This window comes from Ischnura elegans, chromosome X (genome assembly GCF_921293095.1).
Source record: "Ischnura elegans chromosome X, ioIscEleg1.1, whole genome shotgun sequence".
Classification (NCBI taxonomy): Eukaryota; Metazoa; Arthropoda; class Insecta; order Odonata; family Coenagrionidae; genus Ischnura; species Ischnura elegans.
In genome coordinates, this window is record NC_060259.1 from 7672382 (window position 1) to 7694046 (window position 21665).

At 38.8% G+C, this 21665-nt stretch overlaps 1 protein-coding gene across 6 annotated transcripts in view; it reads right to left on the minus strand.

Moving 5' to 3' along the window:
- LOC124170895 (E3 ubiquitin-protein ligase RNF220-like) overlaps positions 1-21665 on the minus strand; it is a 341569-nt gene that overhangs the window by 36461 nt on the left and 283443 nt on the right. For all 6 annotated transcript variants that reach the window (XM_046549929.1, XM_046549928.1, XM_046549933.1 and 3 more), the window contains 3 exons: positions 17581-17733; positions 16872-16998; positions 11855-12044 (listed from right to left, as the gene is read on the minus strand). In XM_046549929.1, coding sequence (XP_046405885.1) covers positions 11855-12044; positions 16872-16998; positions 17581-17733 — 470 coding nt within the window. The remainder of the gene's footprint in view (positions 1-11854; positions 12045-16871; positions 16999-17580; positions 17734-21665) is intronic.

The following is a 21665-nucleotide window of genomic DNA, read 5'->3' on the forward strand; positions in this document are numbered from 1 at the left end:
GCAGCTTAGCTTCTCGGAAGTTGATGCAGTATTTTTTCCGAAAACATATATCAAGTTACAATTTATGAGTTATGCTATAAATCTCTATTGTCACAGTCACAGATGAGGGGATATTTTCTCAGGATACTTGGTTTCTCCCTGATAGCAATTCGAATTCATCCGCTTATCTCGTGAGAACTTCCAAAGATGGACTGAAAATAATCGAAGGAGGAGAAAATCTGGCAGAGAAGCACGTGCATTTTGCAAAATGCCCCGGATTGTCTGCTAGCACTTGACAGTAGGAGTGGGGGTAAAGCGAGCTACCTGTTGAAAATAAGAAGTTGGATGAGGCCGAGTATCAGATGGGCGAGACGCTGAAATGGCCCGTTTGGTAGATAAGAATTTATACATCAGACAGAAATCCGTTGTAGCAGTGTAAATGCCGAGATGGCATGCAATCATTTTTCACTAGGTGGTGTGTCCCCTTAGGATATTTGAAAGAGATGTTAGTGGAATCAACTACATATATGCCCAAATTGTTTCCATAAAATTAAAATATTCCATTAATCAGCTAAATTCCTGTTTGAATCCTTTAAAGGAAATCACAATTACTCACCAAAATCCTGAATTTCCTGCTGGGAACGCAACCTAGTCAAACATTCCCACATTCATAGTTTTTTTTTTTTGTCCATCCCCTTGAAAAACGATAGATGGAGGTTCCACTGAATACCTTTTTATTTATATATTCATCAAGGGAAATAGAAGAATTTGATATTCAAGTTCAAGAAATCTGCTATTCTCTATTTAAGACATTGTGTTTGTGTCGGAAGGGCCTGTGTTCTCGATCACGCCATGGTTTTTTCTTCATTTTGATCATGCGAGCCTCTTTTCAATTTAATTTCAACTACATACACCACTCCTTTTCTTTGAAATAATCAAAAAGATATTCACTATTTCCTTCTTTCTTCAATGGAACTAGTGCACTAGATGTACCTGCTATTGCTCACCAATAAAGAACACTTTACCGTTGATTTCGTCTATAGTCAATTTCTTCATTTGAAGTTAAAAAACTAATTTGTTTTAACTTCTTGCTAGACTGGGCTTTGCTTGACCACCTTCACATTTAAGTGTACATCCACAGCTTACCAGAAAGAGAGAACTACCCGTGAAACATGTAGCGAGCACATTAGAACCTAAGAGGAGCGCATGCAAACCCAAGGTGAGTTTGCTGCAAGCCCACGATGAAAAGGGAGCCTTACATTGGCAAAGAAATGATCTTTGGTGGTGGTCCTCCAGTCTGATTGCAGGAAAGGCTGGGGGAGATTTTTAGAAGCAGCAAGAAAAAGACACAATTGATAAAACTCTCTGGTTTTTAATGACCAACTTTTATTTCATAATAAATTAAATATTTTGAAAAAACTGAATAATATTTAGGGATGGTTGTTTCATTTTTTTAAATGAGTATAAATGTAGTCCTTTTTCAGCAATGCAATAACAAGAAATGAGATAAGGTATATAATTAATATTCATTTTGCATTCTCTGCATTGCATTTATGCCCATGCTGATATTTCTTTCAAGCTTTCATGTCAAGTGTTCTCACACAAAGTTGCTCTATGCTACGATTTGGAAGTTGATCAGAATAAAGAATACAATACATTAAATTTTGAGCGCTTGTTCAACTCTTTCTAAAGTAGTCATCCTAGTTCCTCAGTTAGAATACTACTTTTTAAATACCTACCTCAATGTTACAAAACGATTTGAAAATTTCCTCGATCCTATGCATACTGTAGCAGAATTTTAATGGAAAACCAAAATATGATCAAAATGAAGAAAAAATAACATTACCATGGCATAACCACAAATCAAGGACCTTCCAACACAAGCTCAATGCCTTCACCGCTGAACCATCACAACTACGACTGGGAGGACCATTATTTTTAGATTCATGTGTGACATGTTCACTTAGCACATGAATATAAATTAATTAAAGCCAAACTATGGAGCATTCAATGAAACTACGATGCATTCCAAGCAGCATCCAGTACACAAAACACCATAACAAATATGGCATCATAAAAGGAGTAACAAGGTACCTGGACTTCCATTGTTGAATGAGGGCGCTTATACCTCACTGAAACTACTACCAACATTTTGCTCACATAAGCGCATTTCCCAGTTTCCATGGAATTTGGTTTTGACATTGAGTCGAAAGAATTCAGTTATAAATTCCAGAGAAAAATATAATTGACGTTGTCACAACATTGGACACTTGCCTGAATTATTGCTGTGAAGTATTTACCATAGGTGGTAATCATTTACATTTCAGAAATGTTTAGAAAAGGCTAAATTGAATATGTGCTTGCCAACAATTTGTGCTCACATGGTAATCGCTTGAATGCCACATAGTGGTGGGAGCAGACAAAAATTCCAGTCATACTATGATTAGCTCAAAATACTTCTAAAATACAGTGGAACCTTGTTAAAGCAAGTGCGGGCTATAGTGAGACCCCCACCATTACGAGACCCAATAATTAGCATTTAAAAAAATTTGTTTTTGCAAGGCCCTTTTGGTATTGGCACTCGCCAGAGTAAGAGTTTCCATTACTGGTAAACCTTCACCAAGAGTCCCTAATCTCTGTCATTTCTGGCAATCTGTTAGAAATGAAGTTAAAATGGAGTGCTCAGTCTCAAATTCATGCAGTAAACTGTCATTCAATAAATAAGTAGTTAATTTTGGTGAAAATATTGTGGCATTAACATTCGCAAATGCTTGATCTTCTTTTGTTCCTCGGGTGGCAGAAAGAAGTTGGCAGCATAGCCGCATGTCAGTGAGTTGCGTGAAAAGAGAGCATTTGAAGGGAGACATTATGGCCAAAAAACACAAAACATGCCGAAGCAAGAAAATAATAAGAATAGAGTAATAAGAGAGCGGCGTAATTAATTTATCTTCCTATTCGCACTTCACAATTAAAAAAAAAGCACCCGAGGAATGCAGATCATGAAGAGTTAGGAGGAGCTTTGTTCGTGTGGTTTTGCCCACTTCAATCTGGAGGAACTTCTGAGAAAGGGGCTATGCCAAAGGCTAAAGCGGAGAATTTCAGGGATAGATCGAGAATTGACAACTTCGAGAGTTAGGAAGGTTGGTTACACTAATTCAAAGGACAAAAGCATTATCTCCCTTCTTAATTGCAGGTGATGCCTGCGGTGTAAATCCCAAGCCACGGATTAAGAACTCCGATCCTAGCGGAATATCTAAAGAAGTATTCCCCGTGTCATATATAAGTCAGACGGAATGGAACTCTTTCACAACCTAATCCCCGACAAAACCCTTGCAGTACAGGTGTTTCTTGCAATGATGCTTGCATTTGCAGATAATGCGCTGTTAGCGATAACATATGTGAAAACCTGATGCTGTGCTTTTAGTTTATTTAGTTTAAAAAATTCTGCATTCTTTTCATGTTTCGCAGTCATTATTGAGAATATTAAATCGATATATTCATACTTTTTAAGTTAAGAAGTACTTAGAAGTTTTGTTGGCCTTAGGGTCCTTCAGATACATATGCTTTTTCACTTCTTTGTTGCATATCTTACCCATGCGTGCTATATTAGTCAGAGTTTATTGCAGCTTGCTTTTGTTTTACTTAAGTGACATGAGTATAATATCAGCGTTATATTTTTTGTGACATGATATCAAGTTAATATCTTTTCTAATATTACCAATTTTAATTCAAATTGTTTCTGCCAAAAAAAGTGCCATGGATACACTCAATGTATTTTTGCAATGACGTCCCAGGCGTAACACTTAAAAAGGATTTTTTTTTTAAATAACAGGAATGTTAATGACATCATTATGAAGGCTTAGCATATTTTTTTTAGGTTAAATAATGGAATTATTACATTAGATGATAGAAAAAGTCTTCTGAGGCGGGATCATTCTACAAACTTCCACCGTTTTTGTCTGCAGATACAAATGCGGTACTTTATTTCACATAACTGCCATTTAACGTACAGAAACAATAAATATACACCAATGGAAGCATTTGAGGCATTAAATAACCACGACACAGTTATATCAGTTATTGTTTGAATTTTCGGCGGAAAATAACAAAATACCGCAGACTCCCAATTATCCGGCTGCGATTTATCCGGGTTGCAGATTATCCGTGCATGATTTAAGCTCTCGCTCAATTTTTTCCGCGATTATTAAAAAAATCGGACACAAAATCATTAGAATTACGGTATTAATTCTAGGATACAACGGGCTTATTATTTCCGTAAGAATCCCCTTCGTAAAACAGAAGTGATCACGCACTAGCTGCACTCACGGGAGCACTGGGTTCCTGTTTTCCAAGCCTTGCGGTGTGCGACTGTGCTTCTTGATCAAGGTTACACGTCACACAGCAGTTGCAACCCAGGCAACTAGTGCGAGACATGACTACGTGGCGTGGAGCCAGACAGTGTAGTTTCTGACATTGCACAGTGGTTTTGAAGCATTTGTACAAACCACTTTTCTGTATCCGTGATCACACAGCCACAGATGCGTGGTTTTTCGAAACCATGCCTTACATGGAGCATTAAATATACGAGTACAACCACATTATCGCTGCCAAAAAGATCCTGAACTGACGAGGAAAGCTCTCAATGAGTCCAGGAAGCACTCTTAAATAACAGAATAACTGCATAAATAATAATATACTGTTTGTTTTACATAAATCATGAGCATTGCAAGACATTTGAGTGAAAGTTTGGATCATCTGTGTTTTCCGATTATTCGTGCCGTCCCTCCCCATCAGTAGCCATTAGGAGAATCGGGAGTGCACTGGAATAGAATGATCACGAAAATGCACTCATTAGGTACATATAAAATGGCTTTGTTGGTTGTGCATTGGCATAATGATTGACAAAACAATGCTTTGCATGATTTTTACTCAGTACGGCGCTTATAAATTGTTTGAATAGTTGTTATTAAAGTGATGCAAAAAAACATCGCCTTTCATCTGGATTTATGATTACGTTTATCGGATAGAAATTTTTTTGTCACCGCACCACTCCTGTTCCTGTATAAGTGTTCTCAATAGGTATATTGGCTATTATTTGTTCCACCTACAGTAAAGCAACAATTTGCAATAGAATGTTTATTCGAGCACTGTGGGATCTCGTTTTATCAAGGTTGCACTGTATACTGAGACGAAGACCCCTCTTTTAAGCATAATATTTTTTTACCACAGTAATCTTACAAATAATTTTTTTGGTGAGTTTCCTTTCAGAGTGGTATCGAGTCCCTTTGTCATTGAGAAATATTTCACAAGAACAAATATTGTTTGGGGTTATTTCAATCATAAACTGCTCAGAAATAAGTTTAATGTCAAGTTACATTCTTAAGATTACCATGTAAAATGATCATTAAAAAACTAGTTAATTGTCTTCCCTATGATTTGCAATGAAGATTTGATATTAGACATTCTGTCTGAAGATATAAAGAAGCTGAGGTAATTAGAAATATTCCAGGTTCATTAGAGGTGAGGCTGATAGATTTTGGAGGGTGTCACTGTGTTGCCAACAGCTACAGTAAACTCTCGATTATACGAAGCAGGACTTTACGAAGTTTTCGATTATACGAAGTGATATTGCGGTCCCGGCGAAAAGCCTATGGTAAATACATGGTGCTATTTGATTATACGAAGTTTCAATTATACAAAATGTTTTGAAATTACGAACCTCGGCTCGTTCCCCAGGAGTGAATGGTATTCGTTTATACGAACTACGGCGAAATATTTGTCAATAAAACTAGTTACGCCGGTGAATGTAGCTAAAAAAAACTCAGCGCTTCCGACTGTGGTCCATCAAAAGTGTGAAATCGTAAATGATAGTGCAATTTTGGAGAGAAAGGGTTCGCCTAAAACCTCACGAAGGGAATTTAAGGGAAGTAGGTGTTCAGTAAAAATATCACCACTGACATAATGCCCCTATTTACGTGCCTATTCGTAAACATTGCATCGACAATACATCGTAGTTTAACATGTCAGGAAGGTCGTGCGGGGTATTTCGTACACTCCTACTTAACCCTTTGCACTGCTGTGAACGTACCTGGTACGTTCGCAAGGCAGGCTGCTATGAACATACTTCGAAGACTACTTGCCTACTTTTCGCCGAAGCACTACAAAGGGTCCCCAATCCAGGACCCTTTCCTTGACGAGCTCACCCTCGCTGGCCCCTCTCCTCGACCCTTCGAGCGGGGGCCTCTCTCCCCAAAAGTGACCACTCTGACTGCATTTTGAAAATCTATCAATCAATGCCATCATCAAAAATGATTGTTTGCATCGCACTCCTGCCAATCAGGCATTCAAGTACGTCTCTGAACCGTGTTTCTGCGATGAGAAATAACGATTTTGTTAACTTTGCTAAAATGGCCAAGTTAATAAAATTTTATTTTTCATCGCAGAAATACGGTTCAAAGACGTACTTGATTTCCTCCACTACAATCGCAAATTGCTGGAAATCGGCCGAATTCCCTTTGATAGCGCATCATGAGGATGTTATCGAGGTTGGTAATTGATACAACTAGCCTACTAGTAATTCTACTGCTATAATATCACGGCTATGGTTGATTCGTTACGCTATACCTTCAGGAAGCTGCAGCGGATGAAATCGAGGAGGAGATTAGAGGCTTAAAACATGATGTTGAAAAATACTTGGAAAAAGCAGGAGGAGCACAGCGCGCAACATCAAACGATTATATTGACCTGGACGATGATCTCCAGGCTTGCGTCAATGCGACGCCTGTACCTACGTCGGAAGAAGCAGCGGCCGGGACTAGCCAGAATAGCAGTGACGACAAAGATGAAAGTGAGGAAGTAATTTCACCTAATAAAAAAGAAGTATACGCTGCCCTCCAAACATTAAGATATTTTGATCTGGCTAACGATTTAGATCCCCAATTTAATTCCCATTTATGCAAGTGAGAGACCACGGTGGAAGCGGCAATGGAGATGGGCAAAAAGCAAAAAAAATAACACTTTTTTTGGGTAATATCTTTCCGTGTATATATTAGCCTTCCTGAATAAACAACTTAAATATCTTAAGTATTGGGCTCTATTTACCACCGACTTATTTTTCAGGCTACTCGTAATGAAGACTCACTTCTAACTCTAACCATGAACTTTCTTCTCGCGCACCTCCCCGTTCTCCCATGCCAAGAGATCTTTCTTTCCAGAGTCTTTGTTTACTCCCTCCTGTGGCCTTATGCCGATCTTGCTGACACCCACCTTACGCATCCCAAAACCCTCCTTTCCCAGCACTTCCCATTCACTCCCTCCCTAAGGTGACGGTGCGTCGTAAAAAAATACAGCCCCCAAACATAGACTGAGGCAGAGCTGAAGGCCCTTTCCACACCCTTCCTTCTCCTGCCCCCTTCTCCACTCGTTATGCTGACCACACTTCTTACCTCAGACAATCCCCATCCCACTCTTATTCACCCCACCCACTGGAAACGTTCTCCAAACCGTGGAGAAGGGCATGGTTCATCTTTACCGGCAACGATGGTAAGATTTTAACGGGAGAGAGGCTGAAGCAGTATCTTCCACTATCGGGGAAACGGTGCCGTGCTTATAATTGTCTCTCTTCTTCTCTGCTGACTTTTCAATTTAAATTATTTTCTTTGCTGTTTCCACACTATATTTATTTACGATTACGGCACGCCTAATTTTTAGTGCTAAAACTAAGAAATTCATTTCCCTATGTCAATGATCCTTTGCATAACTTTCAATACGGCGGAGAAAGGAGCACGAAAACTAAGTGAGGTGAAGGTACAGGTTTTTGCGTGTCATTTTTGGGAATTCATGCAAGTGAACCAATACTTCACACACATTGAGAAATGATGAAACGTCTCTTGTAGGAATACAATCAATGTGGATAATAACGTTTCTCTCTTTATTTCTCCGATAATGGAAGATGTTTCTCCTGTCGTTTTCCGGTTGGAACCTTTCTCCTGTCGGCATAAAAGAAGAGAGACATACTATATGAGCATAGCACCTCACACCCGGTATGAAGAATATGGTCCTGATGAAGAATAAAATCTTTCATAGCAACGTCTGCAAAGATGATGGAGCACAGTAGCCGGACGGAGAACTCAAACAGAATTTACTTCAAATATTCGAGAGGATAATCATATCCTACATAATTTATGATCGTAACTGAATCTCAATGAAAATAACTAATTGAAAAGACAGCACATTCAGCTGAAAATACGGAGTAATTCGAAATATTAACTTACTCGAAATATTTACTTAGGAAGGTCATTTTGGAAACGGGTTAAGGCCCTCGTTTTTCTTTTTATTTCTCGTCATTGAGCGATAGAGGGCAACATAAATGGCGGTTAGGCCCTTAGAGTATGGTTAGGCCGGCTGGCGCTAAAATTCCGTGGGTGTTGGAAACAAATATCTATCTTACGCGTACTTAATAGTTGCTATTCGCTCCTAACCACAAATTTATAACGATAAATTCTTACTTTGCAATTCATTATTTGATTACGTTTTCTAAACTGGTCGGGAATAAAAAAAAAGCGGTTGTTGATATTGAAGTATGTACAAAAAATGGGAATTTTATGGTGGTATAATTATTTAACGATCTTTCACAGCATAAATCGATAACAGAAAGCCTTTTCTAGGAATTCTACCGTGAATAACCACCTAAAAAATTTAAACAAGGCCACTAAAGACAAAAAAGGGCGGAGGAAATAAAAGCGAACATTTTTTCGCGACTTATGAAAAAGGTTTGAAATTACGAAACTTGATTTTACGAAGTGCCAATTTTCCGGTCCCACTGACTTCGTATAATCGTGTATCTGTTTACTGTATCCATCCTTAATTGGGCAAAGAACATTTAATCAATGAATTTGTTGCTGCATGCAGCACCTTTTTGTTACTTCACCCATTTATGCCGAAGGTTTGAAAAATGCAAATTTTATCCCGATTTTTACATATTGTCAATAAAAATACATATGAAAACAATATCCGAAAGAAAAAACAATGTATCTCTTGCCAATTATTAATTACGAGGTGTTCCAAAAATGGAACACTAGGCAAATCCACTACTATGACGTACTCATTGATAGCATGAAAAAAATTTGATTCAGACTTTTATTAACTCACTATTAAGAATGATATCCAGGTGAACACTTAACATGTAAGAATGCATTGCAGTTTTTACTTAGAAAAGTGGTATTTTTGTGGCATTGAACACAGTGAGTTTGCTTTCCCTGCTTTACATTCTAATGATTCATGCCGTCATGACGTGAGTCAAGTTTACGATTCATAGATTTCATGGTCTCCCTTTCCCACCAGGCTCAGCAGAATTACCGTACGTCTCTATATAGTGAACGGTCACACGGCGACGAAATTCAAATTCAACGACATCCATTGGCTTCACATCGATTATTTCATGCAATTGCCAAGCATTTTGTAGAGCCAGCTCAAAGCAGAATAACCGAAGGGCTCCAGTACCATTTCTTTCCACGGTTTGATGCTTGATTCTTGTCAATATTTTCATCAGCTCGGTCTACTCCTCCCATATACTGATTATTGACCTTGATTGAATTTGGCTGAGTAACTTGTATATTTTTTTCTGATTTTGAGAATAATGACTGACTGTTGCAAAGGATTGACACCGGCACCAGAAGATGCAACAGTTACAACACTTATATCATTTCAACTACAAAAAATATAGCCCTTTCCATCAATTCGGTAATCGAATGTACCCCAATATTTTTTATTTAGGGTAGCATCAGATTGTAAAGGGGGTTTGACTACGCGATCTTTTTCGCTATGCCAGTTGCTTGGTGGCCCATTAAATGAAGTTTATCAGGGAGTGCAATGCATGTAAACAAGTTGTCGAACACAAAATGGTATTTACCGGGATGCTGCATTGTGAGTGCCTCAGTGAATTGCGAAACAATTGAAGCACCTACACCATATTATTGGTATTGAGTGTTCGGGTTTTTTCCTTGATAAGGTTGAAACCAGCAAATGTAGCCTAGACGCACCAGAATTTATACCCAAACCGAATAGGATTACCACGAATGACCCGTCACGACCGAATTAGGGAATCATGGCCTCATCAAAGCTGAAGTATATTTCATTTGGCACAAATTTCATACATCTGTCATTCAGACGCTCAGTTAGAGGTTGCAGCTTAGAAAAATTTTCGGTGTGGTCAGCGCCGACTCCATGGGGCCTGAGGGGGCCCGAGCCCCCCCAAAAATTCGTTACAGATGTGAGGAAAAAATGTGTCAGGCTTGTCAATTTTCCTCAGTGTCCAGATATCGAGATTCGAGTGATCAGGGTTCTAATGTTGATCAAATGACTCTTCTAAAATTCTTAAAAACCTTAAAATTCACTACTTATAAAATTTACCGGGTTCCCGGTTTGGGCCCCCCCAATATTTTTTGTAAGTCGGCACCCCTGCGTGTGGTTCAAGTTAGAATTGTCAGCAAAATGCAAATTTGAAAATATTATTTCAAATCGGTCACGTCTCATTGCACCACTAACTAGAGAATTATGCGAATCTGGTCTTTGATCCCAAAGCATAAGTCGTCTCGGAACAGACACTTAACCACTCAGGAAAATTATTCCCAAAATATATCGACAGTCAGTTCAAGGTTCACTTCAATATCCAGAAAGAGTTCTAAATATTCTGTAGGGGTTTTCATTTTCGTGATATGTTCTTCTGAAACTCTACCTCCTACTGGCTGGGCAGTCAGATCAGCTTTTTTCCATTTGCGCACAACTTTGGTTACCTTTTCTCTTACAGCAAGAAGAGGTTGAGGCAAAGCAGAAGCCGATGCACCGCCATTTTCAGTGGTATCACCATTCGGTATCAGAAAAAGGTATAAGTTCTCGTCAGAAGAATCATGAATGAGATGAGCAGAAGTGCGCAGCAATGAACCGGATGAAGATTATCAATTGCTCCACATCTAATTACGCACTTGATTTAAAATTAAAGTGAATACTTCCGTGCGCCTGAATGTACCCATAATAGTAGTGGATTTGCCTGGTGTTCCAAAAATGGAACACTGTTAAATAAAAGCTTATAACTAAAGCAAAATACATTGTTTCAAAATTTCTTCATTAAGCACTGTAGGTTAACTATAACTGAACATGCAGGGAAAAATTTACAACATTTGGATGTAATGGCAAATAGTTATTAATATAACATAAGAGATGGTCACAGAAAAACTGCCTTGAAAAAAAAGACCGATATTTATCAACACACTGGCTGCAATGGGTTGGCAAAACTGACTAAATCTTTGCGCCCCATAATGCTATATATCTATATAAAGAGGTACAGAAAGAAAAACCGTGGCATATTTGTATATAATGAGTCATAGTCATTAAATTAGAAAGTCACATCAGGTGTTCCAAAAATGGAACACTAGGCATAAATGGGTTAAAATAATATTTTTTATTCATATTCATTCATTGTGCCATTCCAATCATTACAGACTCTAAAACCTTAAAAAAAATGGCAGGTCCTCATTTAGTATTTTTCCGCATTTAGTGTTTTAAAGTTTGTCCCCGCTGAAAAACCTTACATCAGGATTCTACTGTATGTACAAGAATTGGGAAATTTATTGTGGTATAATTGTTTAACGATCTTTCACAGCATAAATCGATAACAAAAAAAACTTTTCTTAGAATTCTACCGTGAATAACCACATAAAACATTAAATAAGGCCACTAAAGGCAAAAAAGGGCGGAAGAAACAAAAGCGAACATTTTTTCGTGACTTATGAAAAAGGTTTGAAATTACGAAACTCGATTTTATGAAGTGCCAATTTCCCGGTCCCGCTGACTTCGGATAATCGAGAGTTTACTGTACCTTATCACAGCCTCTCGAAGAGCATGCCTTTCCTTTTCTTCCCGGGGCCCACCATCAACACTCGGCATGACTACATCTGCTTCTGAGAACTGAGCCGGGCCAAATGTTGCTGTGTCATCACCATCGACAACAAGATCTTCTTCCTCCTCTCCAGGACGGGATGCACTGCTTGTGGTGGCCATCCCAACACCTGCAATACATTCCACTATTATGAAGGGCATTAGATATTAAGGGAGCATATACAACAATGTTAAGTCTGTTTAAGAACTCAGCATGTCTAACGTTAATCTTAACACCTAGAAATTCTGAATTTAACCTCTGCTGAGGAAAGTAGTAGTTGATTAAGAATTCATAACATGTACAAGGGACTAATTTCACAGAAGAGGAAAATAAATACACAGTGTATTTTATGTACAAAATTCAATCCCACTACAATGCTAAAAATGCATATCAATTAAACAGACCAGCAATTCCAACCAAAAATTAGAATTGCCAGTCTTTTGAACCTTTTGAAACATTATAGACTTCCAAAGATCTTAGATCTTCTGAGCTTTCCTCTGCATCTATCCATAGTTCTTCCAGGCAATAGCTTCACCAGCATTGCACTCAGCTTCTTAAGGTCACTGAAGTAATGATGAAGCATCTTTTCTGCCTTTAAATCCTAGCCGTAGGTCAAGTCAAGCACATTACTTAAGAATCACAGGCAAGGAAGATACACATGGAAAATGCCAGGAGACAAAAGAAGATTTCGACTCGACTATGTTACAGTAAAGCAAAGGTTAAGGAACGAGATAAAAGGCCTGAAAAAGCTACCCGGGGGCAGATATCCAGAGTGATGATAATCTAGTGATGATGAAATGCCATCTGAAATTCAGGAAATTCAAGAAATCAGTGAACAATGCGCGGCAATGAGAGAAATGGGGCCAAGAAATCAACTGGCCTCTCAAGAAATAGTGGAGAGAAAGATAGGATTAAATCAGACTGAGAAATCAGAGGAGAATATGTAGCTGGAAAATGTTCAAAAGTAGGCTTCAGGAGGCCGCTAGAGAAGTTCTAGGGAGGAGAAAACTAGTCAAGAAAAAGTCATGGATCACGGATGAAGTGCTAGACCTCATTTAAGAACAGAGAAAGTATAAGAATGTGAATACTGAGGAAGGCCAGGCTGGCTACAAGAGAATAAGGAACAAGATTTGTCACAAGGCGTGGAAAGCTAGAGAAGCATGGATTAAGAACATATGCAAGGACGTGCAAAATAACCTCGTACAAGGGAGAGTGGATGTGGACAATAAAAATGTGACGAACCATTTCAAGGAATGGAGTACAAGATATAATACCATTTGGGACAAGTATGGAAATATTTTGATTGAAATCGAAGACAAAGCCGGGAGATGGATACCTGGAGGAGTTATACAATGGAAGCATACATACCTCAAAAATTATTGAAGAGGAAAGTGAAGTACAAGAATATGATATGGGAGCGAGCATCTTAAGATCGGAATTTGACACTGCAATAAGAGACCTGTGAAAGAGTAAGGCCCCAAGAATAGATGACATTCCAGCAGAGCTAATCAAAAATGCAGGAGAAAAGGTCTTAACTCAACTGTATAAAACTATCTGCAATATGCACTCAAAAGGAGATTTACCTAGTGACTTTGAGATGAACATCATCATTCCTATTCCCAAAAAGAAGAGAGCTGAGAAGTGCAAAGATTTGAGGATCATAAGCCTGACGACACATGGGTCAAAGATACTGAAGAATCATTTACAGGAGAATAGAACAAAGAGCAGAAGAATTCCTGGATGAGGACTAATTAAGAGTAAGGAAGACGCAAGGGCACAAAAGAAGCAATTTTGGCTCTTAGGCTGCTCATAGAGAAGAGAATGGAGAAGAACAAACTGACTTTCATGGCATTAGTCAATTTAGAGAAGGCATATCATAACATGGAATGGAATTCAATGGTTAGAATTCTGAAAGAAATTGGAGTTCTCTACAATGATCGCAGAATTGTTCACAGTTTGTATAAAAACCAAATAGCTATAATAAAATGTGGACCCTACTGTGCAGAAGCAAGAATAGGAAAATGAGTCAAACAAGGGTGTGCCCTTTCCCCCATAGAAAGAAATAGTCAGTAGAACAGTGCATGCGACGAGAGCTTTCTTTAAAAAGAAGAATCTTCTTACAGCTAAGAGTACAAACAAAGAAGCGCGGAAACAATTCATTAGATGCTACAAGTGGAGCATGTTTCTCAATAGAAGCGAGGCTTGGACGTTGACAGCAGCAGAGAAGTCAAGAGTGGAAACATTCCAAATGTGGTGCTACCGAAGAATGATGAAGATAGAATGGATTGACCATGTAAGTAATGAGGAAGTACCATGAAGAGAGGGAGAAAAGAGAAGTCTTATAAAAACCTTGAGCAGAAATCAATTGACAATTTTGTTGTCCTGGATCAAACCTGACAATGTACGATATATTTAAAATACTTAAAACTAAAACTGTTAAATGTATGAAACTAAAGAATTAATTGTAAACACTCATCCAAGACAAGTCTCTCGAGCAACATAAGTTTTTATCTAAAATGAAAGACATATTAATAATGCCACCTCTGAAAATATCAGAGCTAGATTCAGACTCATCACAATGCTGCCTTTTCAGAAGAAATAACCTCATCATAATGCATGTACAGAGCACATGCTTTCTTATCAACACACAGCTTTGGTATGACTCTGGGTCACGTATTCCAGAGTCTCTTTTAAATAATTTTCTATAACTACTTCAAACTGATAAAAAAGTCAACAGCCCTTAGCATATACTTTTACAGAATGAAAAGAGTACCGTATTTCTCCGAATATAGTCCCCCCCCCCTAATTTTGAGGCTTCAGTTTCGGGAAAAGTAAAAAAAATGTGTTTGAATATCGTCCCCCCCCCCCCTTTACTTTTACCTTGGGCATTTTTGGAAAAAAAGAGGGGACTATATTCAGACATATATGGTATTATGTAGAATGCATTGGCGAGACAACTTGCATTGCAGTACAGACTCTCCTGGATTCCAAGAGCAAAGTCACTTATCGTCAAATTCACAGTCCCACAATATTTCACAAGATTTAGCGGGATAATTTAACCTAGAGAAAACGGTAAGTGAAAACACCATTAATGGAGAATGGGAACAGCTTGAATACCAATGACTAACTCAACTCCATGTAAGGCTCTCTCCAAAGGGGATAACGCATGGGAAGGTAATAAGAGAAGCAAATGTTGGCACTGAAAGGGGTTTTTCTGGGATGACAAGTATTGCATAAACTTGTGTCGTCTTAATGGGAACATGGGACACAAACCCTTGCACACCTCAATGGCCTCACCAATACATACATACAACTCAACGGTCTTCCCTCAATAGCCAATCCACATCCCCTGCTGCAACTGCAGCTCATGCTATCCTGAAGGATGAATGCCACAAAACTGGCCCCTCATTGGCCTGAAAATCTCTCGCTTGGTCTACGGACATAGACTGGGGAGACCCATATGGATTTATGAAGATCTCCATTGTGGGAGTATTATAAGCCTTCCATTGCCCACAGCAACCATGCTAAATGAACGCACTCACAACCCAAAGACATAAACCATTCAATGAAGTCATTGCAACTCACCACAAAGAGTTCAATATTTATTAACTCATTTCATTGACTTCATTTGTTATTGAACTGAGAACTATTGAATTGAGATACATTTTTGATAAAATTTAATTAATATGCAGGCAGACTTTTACAGATCTAGAAATAGGCTAATCTGGAAATTGATGATTTCGAGATTCATGAAAATTAATTCTGAAGAACTCTCTTCCACAAAAACGGGAGATTATGACTTAATCTCTGTTTACATTGCTCAATCTTATTTCCATTTCCGTGGCCTCCCTCATCAGCTACAAAAAGTAAATGCTTTCTTTTTGCATTACTTAAGCAATCCCATCCCAATGGTGTGAACTTCCTCTAACTCTGGCAGTGTGCTCAGCCGCAATCGAGTGATGCCAATCTTTCTTCCTCATTCACTCTCATTCAATCTGTCTCACATGGATCTCTCTTTGTTTGGCTCACACATGTCCCTTTGCAACTACCACTAAGTTTTATGCACATTCATGCATTGAGTGAGACAGATGCATACCTCCTCGAACATAGGATATTGCACATTTGAAATTAAAAGTGGTTGGAAGAGAGTAATCATGGATGTTGACTTTAAAGCCTAACCAAATTTTAAGAATTACAATACAATTTGATTACGATCATTCTCGACTGCACAGTAACTCATAACCCATACCTCATATTCATGACCGATTCATTCGCTCGTGGAAATGACATTCCACACCAAAACTAGAACCACCATTGAAATCATGTTTCATTGCATGGTGTTCTGTACTTCACATGAGATAGTTTATTGCCTCCTGGTATGACTTTGTATTTTGGGAAGAATATATAAATAGTTGGAATACCTTATTATGGAATTCACCTTTAGTAACAACCTTAAAAGAGCAATACCATAGGTACATGGTATTCTGCATGGCCTATTTTGAATCCACGACCTTAGCCTGGGCCTTTGTTTGATTGGACATGATGAATTTTTTTGTGATTTTCACAAATTTTGTTTTTGTTTAAATTTAGATAGAAATATTTGTGCAGCAATCATTCCATTAATTTTAAAGTATTGTGAAAACTGATTCTTTTAAAATAATTGCCTTTGAAAAATATTCTTTCTAGTTTTCTTAACTATCAGCATTGCAATGCACTGATTACTGTAAAAAAAATAGATTTAGAGTTTCCTTTGCAATTCACTTTTTTCAGCTAATTTTAGCATTATGTATACATATAGCAGTGTAATAAACTAATCGCAGTAAAACACTGATCCATACAAGAGAAAATGCGCTGCATGTCACGCACTGCAATGAGTACTGATCTCCATTTTCTGATATTCATGACTCACTATACAAATTTTAAAGCCCATACAAGGCAATTTAATGACTCAGCTTACCTGCATATCCACCAACCAGCAGAGCACTAGCTCGAATCCTTCGCTGTCCAGTCCATTCATACTCGACAAACATTTCACTGTCACCCTCAACATCAACATTTTCTTCCTCATCAACACCCGACCCATGCTGAAAGACAATCACAATTGAATAAATATTGTAATGCTACATCATTCCAATAAAATACCTCATGGTCATTTAACTTACATTACTTAATACCGAGAAGGATGAAAAATAAAAATGTGACACGACCACAAGTTTGCTTTACCAAATCTCAAAGGACACCACAGATCCAAAACTCACTCTTCAGTTTTTTACTTCATTCATTTAGGAATAAAATCAAAGGCACCTTTTAGAAATGGAAATAAATGCTTAATGCTTGCAGATTAAACAATAAAACTCCCCTAAAGTAGCAACTTACTTAACAGTTTATTTCCCACACTACTCATGCGTATCACTCTTAACAATAACCATAAAACATAAATGAACCTTGAACAATGTAAAATATTACGTATTTACTAAGAAGCAAATGGCTAAAATGTTAGACCTCTATAATTGCCCAATTAACTTACACTAATTTAGAGTGACCAGGCTTCCAGATATTGCCAGAGAGGTGCAGGTTATTTTGAAGAGTATGTGAGCGTTTGATCAACTTTTCCCATTTCAACAGAATCAATGACTTTAACATGATGACCACAGTGGCTCACTCACCTTCCTCACACACTGTTCCACATGTGAGTTAAGTTCCTCCAAGGAGCCATGCACCCTCTCATTGCACACAGGACAAGTTGCTTCATCAGGCTTGCGCTTCCGGTTCTTTATTCGAAGTCTCCCCTGGCGATTTGCTTTAATCCTTTGGTATGTCTAAATGAGCAGTAAATAGGAATCTTGGTTAGCAGGCCATTTGCACATCACAAGCTAATTTTGGACATCAAAAATAATGGTCAGTCCACAATCATTCATTTTCTTTGGCAATGAATGAAATTCTTTAGTTAGCAAGTAACTTAGGCATTACAGCTAAATAGGATATTTGTTAGCATGAGCATTTTCATGATTATGCATTATATTTTCTGAAAATGTAGCACTGCTGAAATTATACCTCCAGCAGCAGAAGAAAGAAATTAGTGAAAATTAATTTTCAATAATCAAGAAAGAGTACATATTTTAGCCGTAATTTGGCCACAAGTAATCACACATCCATAAAATTCTCACGAAAGTCTAATTTCTCTATTAGAAAAAAAATATGAATGGCTTCAAAGCATGTACTCTTGTTATGCCTGGTCCACATGCATCACTATGATGTCCACCAAATCACAGTAAGCATTAATTTTCATATTGAGACATAATGTGACACACACCATTAGATACACTATGGCATAATAACTCCATAATGTAAGCTAAAGAGCATTTTCAAGTCATTCCCAAAACCTGCATTGCCATCTATGCGTCCACTTTTTAAATAAAAGGCCAATCAAGATGACTACATTTACTTTTATTCAATGGCTCTCAATAGCTAGAGGAGGGCTGGAAAAGAAACAAAAAAAATTGGACTGAGGCATCAGAGTAATGCAGCAATGCTTCAATGATGCATGCTCAATGGTTAAGGCAGGAGCACTAACTGCCTTTCCCTTCAAAGGACCCAGGTGAGCATACAAAGTCGCTAGACCAGTCCACCCGGGTTCATGGGTCCTCCTGGGTGGCCACACTGTTACGCGGTGGTGCTTTGTGGGGTCTGCTGTCATAAGGGGTGGCTTCAAGTTTGGTGGCCCTGGGTGCTGGGGACTCAGGGGTCAACCACGCAGCACGCACTTTACCCCTGCACTGTCAGTGTAAAGGATTTTTCAGTAGGTCATGTTTCTTTGCAATAACCCATTAAACATTTTTGAGCACTTATCTTGATAGAAAATTTGTAAAAGTGCATGACTTCAATACGCATATGAGAAAATGAGAGGAGTTGGAGCTCAACTGCTGGGTTAATAATTCACTTCCTGCCACCGTTGCCAAAGAGAAACTGCTTTCTTGGTGCTTGCTAGGAAGGGGAGGGGATCGAGGGAGGGGAGGAATGCAAAATCAATCAGCTGACCATGAGTGTGGCTCACAAGCACAGAGTTTTAGGGGTAAAGAATTTCAGCCCTTGAGAACCACTATATTAAAATTGAGTCTTAGAATTGATGTTGATACGTCTATTTGATAAAATCAGTTTTTAATACTTTTATTGTTCATGAGCGACCTCAGAGTGTTAAACAATTGACCTGATTTGTTAAGCACATAGGTTCCACAATGCCCACAACACATTTGAAGAGGCTCAAATCAAGAGTCCAAGAGAAATGAAAAAGTAAGCCACACCCTAATGTGTGCATGCTATAGCACCTACTTCATTTACACCAGAATTTCAGAGGGATTAACCCCAAAGAGAGAAATTCAATTTGAAAAAGAAATCATTTGACTTGACTGGGAATCAAACCCAGAAACCAACAGATGAGGAAAATTACCGCCCTTTGTATTTTTCCCTATGCCTGAAGTGAGTATGACCAGTGGCAGACCCACAGAGAGGCTAGGGGGGAACGATAGCCTTCTTGGGTATCCAATTTACAATAGATAAGATGGTAATTTTGTTCAGACGCCCACAACTGTTGGGAGGTTACCCCCAAACCCAACCTAGCCTGGATCCACCACTTCACAACATTGTCGCTTGTTTTTACTTGTTTACAGAGCTTAACAAACTTAGAGCGAAAGAGCTTACCGAAAGGATTAACTCTCTACAGAATGTGTGCGAATTAGGATAGTTTGAACCCTCCAGTAATTTGAGTAAGTCAACTAGCAGATCCCATGGCATTTTTGCTAATTTATATAATGTGAACGCGGTTTAGACATCCTCCTGACAAACAAGTCGCCATATTTCCTTGAATGTGTTTCTTGTGGAAATCATGAATTTTTTTCTCTGCATTGGCCGCTCACTGATGCGACGAATTTCCGCGGGCCGCCGTTCACGGCACAGCGCCGTGAAATCCAGCGGCCTCGTCGGCTGTCGTTGCGGCTGAAAGCTGCCTCAATGTATCTCCCTGTGTATTTCACGGCATAGGCGGCGCAGCGCCGCTTTTTGCCGTATTGAGAGCCGGCTTTGCTCCGGCCGTCGTCAACTGCACGGCACCGTACCTTCAAATAACCATTGGTCTCAATGGATGTCTTCAAACGAGTAGAATCGCGCAGTTGACGGCACGGCGTTGTCGACGGTCAGCAAAGCGCCCATTTCAATACGGCCCGGCGGTGTGCCATCAATGGCGTGAAATACACACAGTCCTACCTTGAGGCTACTTTCACACGCGACGACTTTTCGCCGGCCGCCGTTCACGGCAAGTCGCCGTGAAATCCAGGCCGCTTTCAAACGAGACATCTCTCTGGATTTCACGGCGCTGTGCAATGAACGGCGGCCCGCGGAAATTCGTCGCGTCGGAAAGCGGCCAACGCAGTGAAAAAATTACGGCTTAAATATACGCCTCGAAAAACAATTTCGTGGGAGAAGCTTGAGCAGAAGAAAAGTGAGGAAAATCGCGTCTGAGTTAGAGAAAATCCCCCATGAATTGGAGAAAATCGCTTTTAACACGAACTTCGCGTATTCGCGGGAAAAACCCGGAATTCGCGTTAAAGTTCGCGTTGTCGCATTTGCGACTTTGGTATGCCCCTAGTCATTGATGAGCAGCAAAGTAGCGTTTATTCCTCAGACACATGATCTCTCCTGAGCGACGACACTTTAAGAGGCTGCTCGGGCACAGTTTGGCTTTATTTTTTGGTTAAACCCTCTCCGAAAATTTATTACGAGAATGATGGCAGCAGGGTGATGTCACTGGGAGCACAACAAAGAAATGTACATAGGCTCTCATAGCTGCCAAGTCATTTGAGTCCTTCATAGATAATTTATCATGATGTATAGACACACATTTTTACTTTAAAGCAGTTATAATTTGCGTTTTTTCTACGCATGGACAAATATCCCCCCTATACAGACCAAAGAAATGTTCCTATTTTGAAATGCAATTATCCCAGGGCCTAAAAATATTTTTATGAGCAATGATTACTAATTATTACAATGAAAACAAGCAAAATAACCAATATTCTGGAAGAAAAGTGGAACTTGCTAAAAATCCTCTTTGAACATAGAAGAAATTTTAAATAGGAAAAGGTAGGCAGTAATTAATAATTAAATGATGCCAGAATTCGAAGGGTTTTGATGAAAATAGCAGTGCAAAAGCTTCAACAACCCTTGGTTTAAGTGAAAGGAATTTTATCTTGAAAAGTACTACTTTTAAGAACCTCAGCAGGCAGGGTACATCCACCTGCCATACTCTAGCCTTTGAAAGGTTATTTCACAACACTCAAAACAAAACTCAAAGATATCACTCAATGCTCCAAGATCCTCAATGGCAAAATTTTGCACAAAATGAAATCAGGACTAATCCTTGACTAAATTATAGAAATTTAATGCCTCCTAATTCATTGAATAGTTGAGGAGTTTCTGTGAAGGCTATTCTATGCTATAACAGTGCTTGTCTTATGCTGCTTAGCACTCAACAAGGTTATTTTTCACAGCATGAACCAAAGTCAGAGCAAACCTAGTTTAGACCTCAAAGCTGGGTAATTTAAAGGGAAAACCAATAGTGTGACTACAGCTACTCATATGACCTCTGATGCTTCCTTTGATTGGTGGAAGGACCATACTTCAATAACCGTGTTAAATCAAGCCTAGCGTATTCCGTGAATATCCGTGTGTATCAAGCGTATTCCTAGAAAGGACGGAC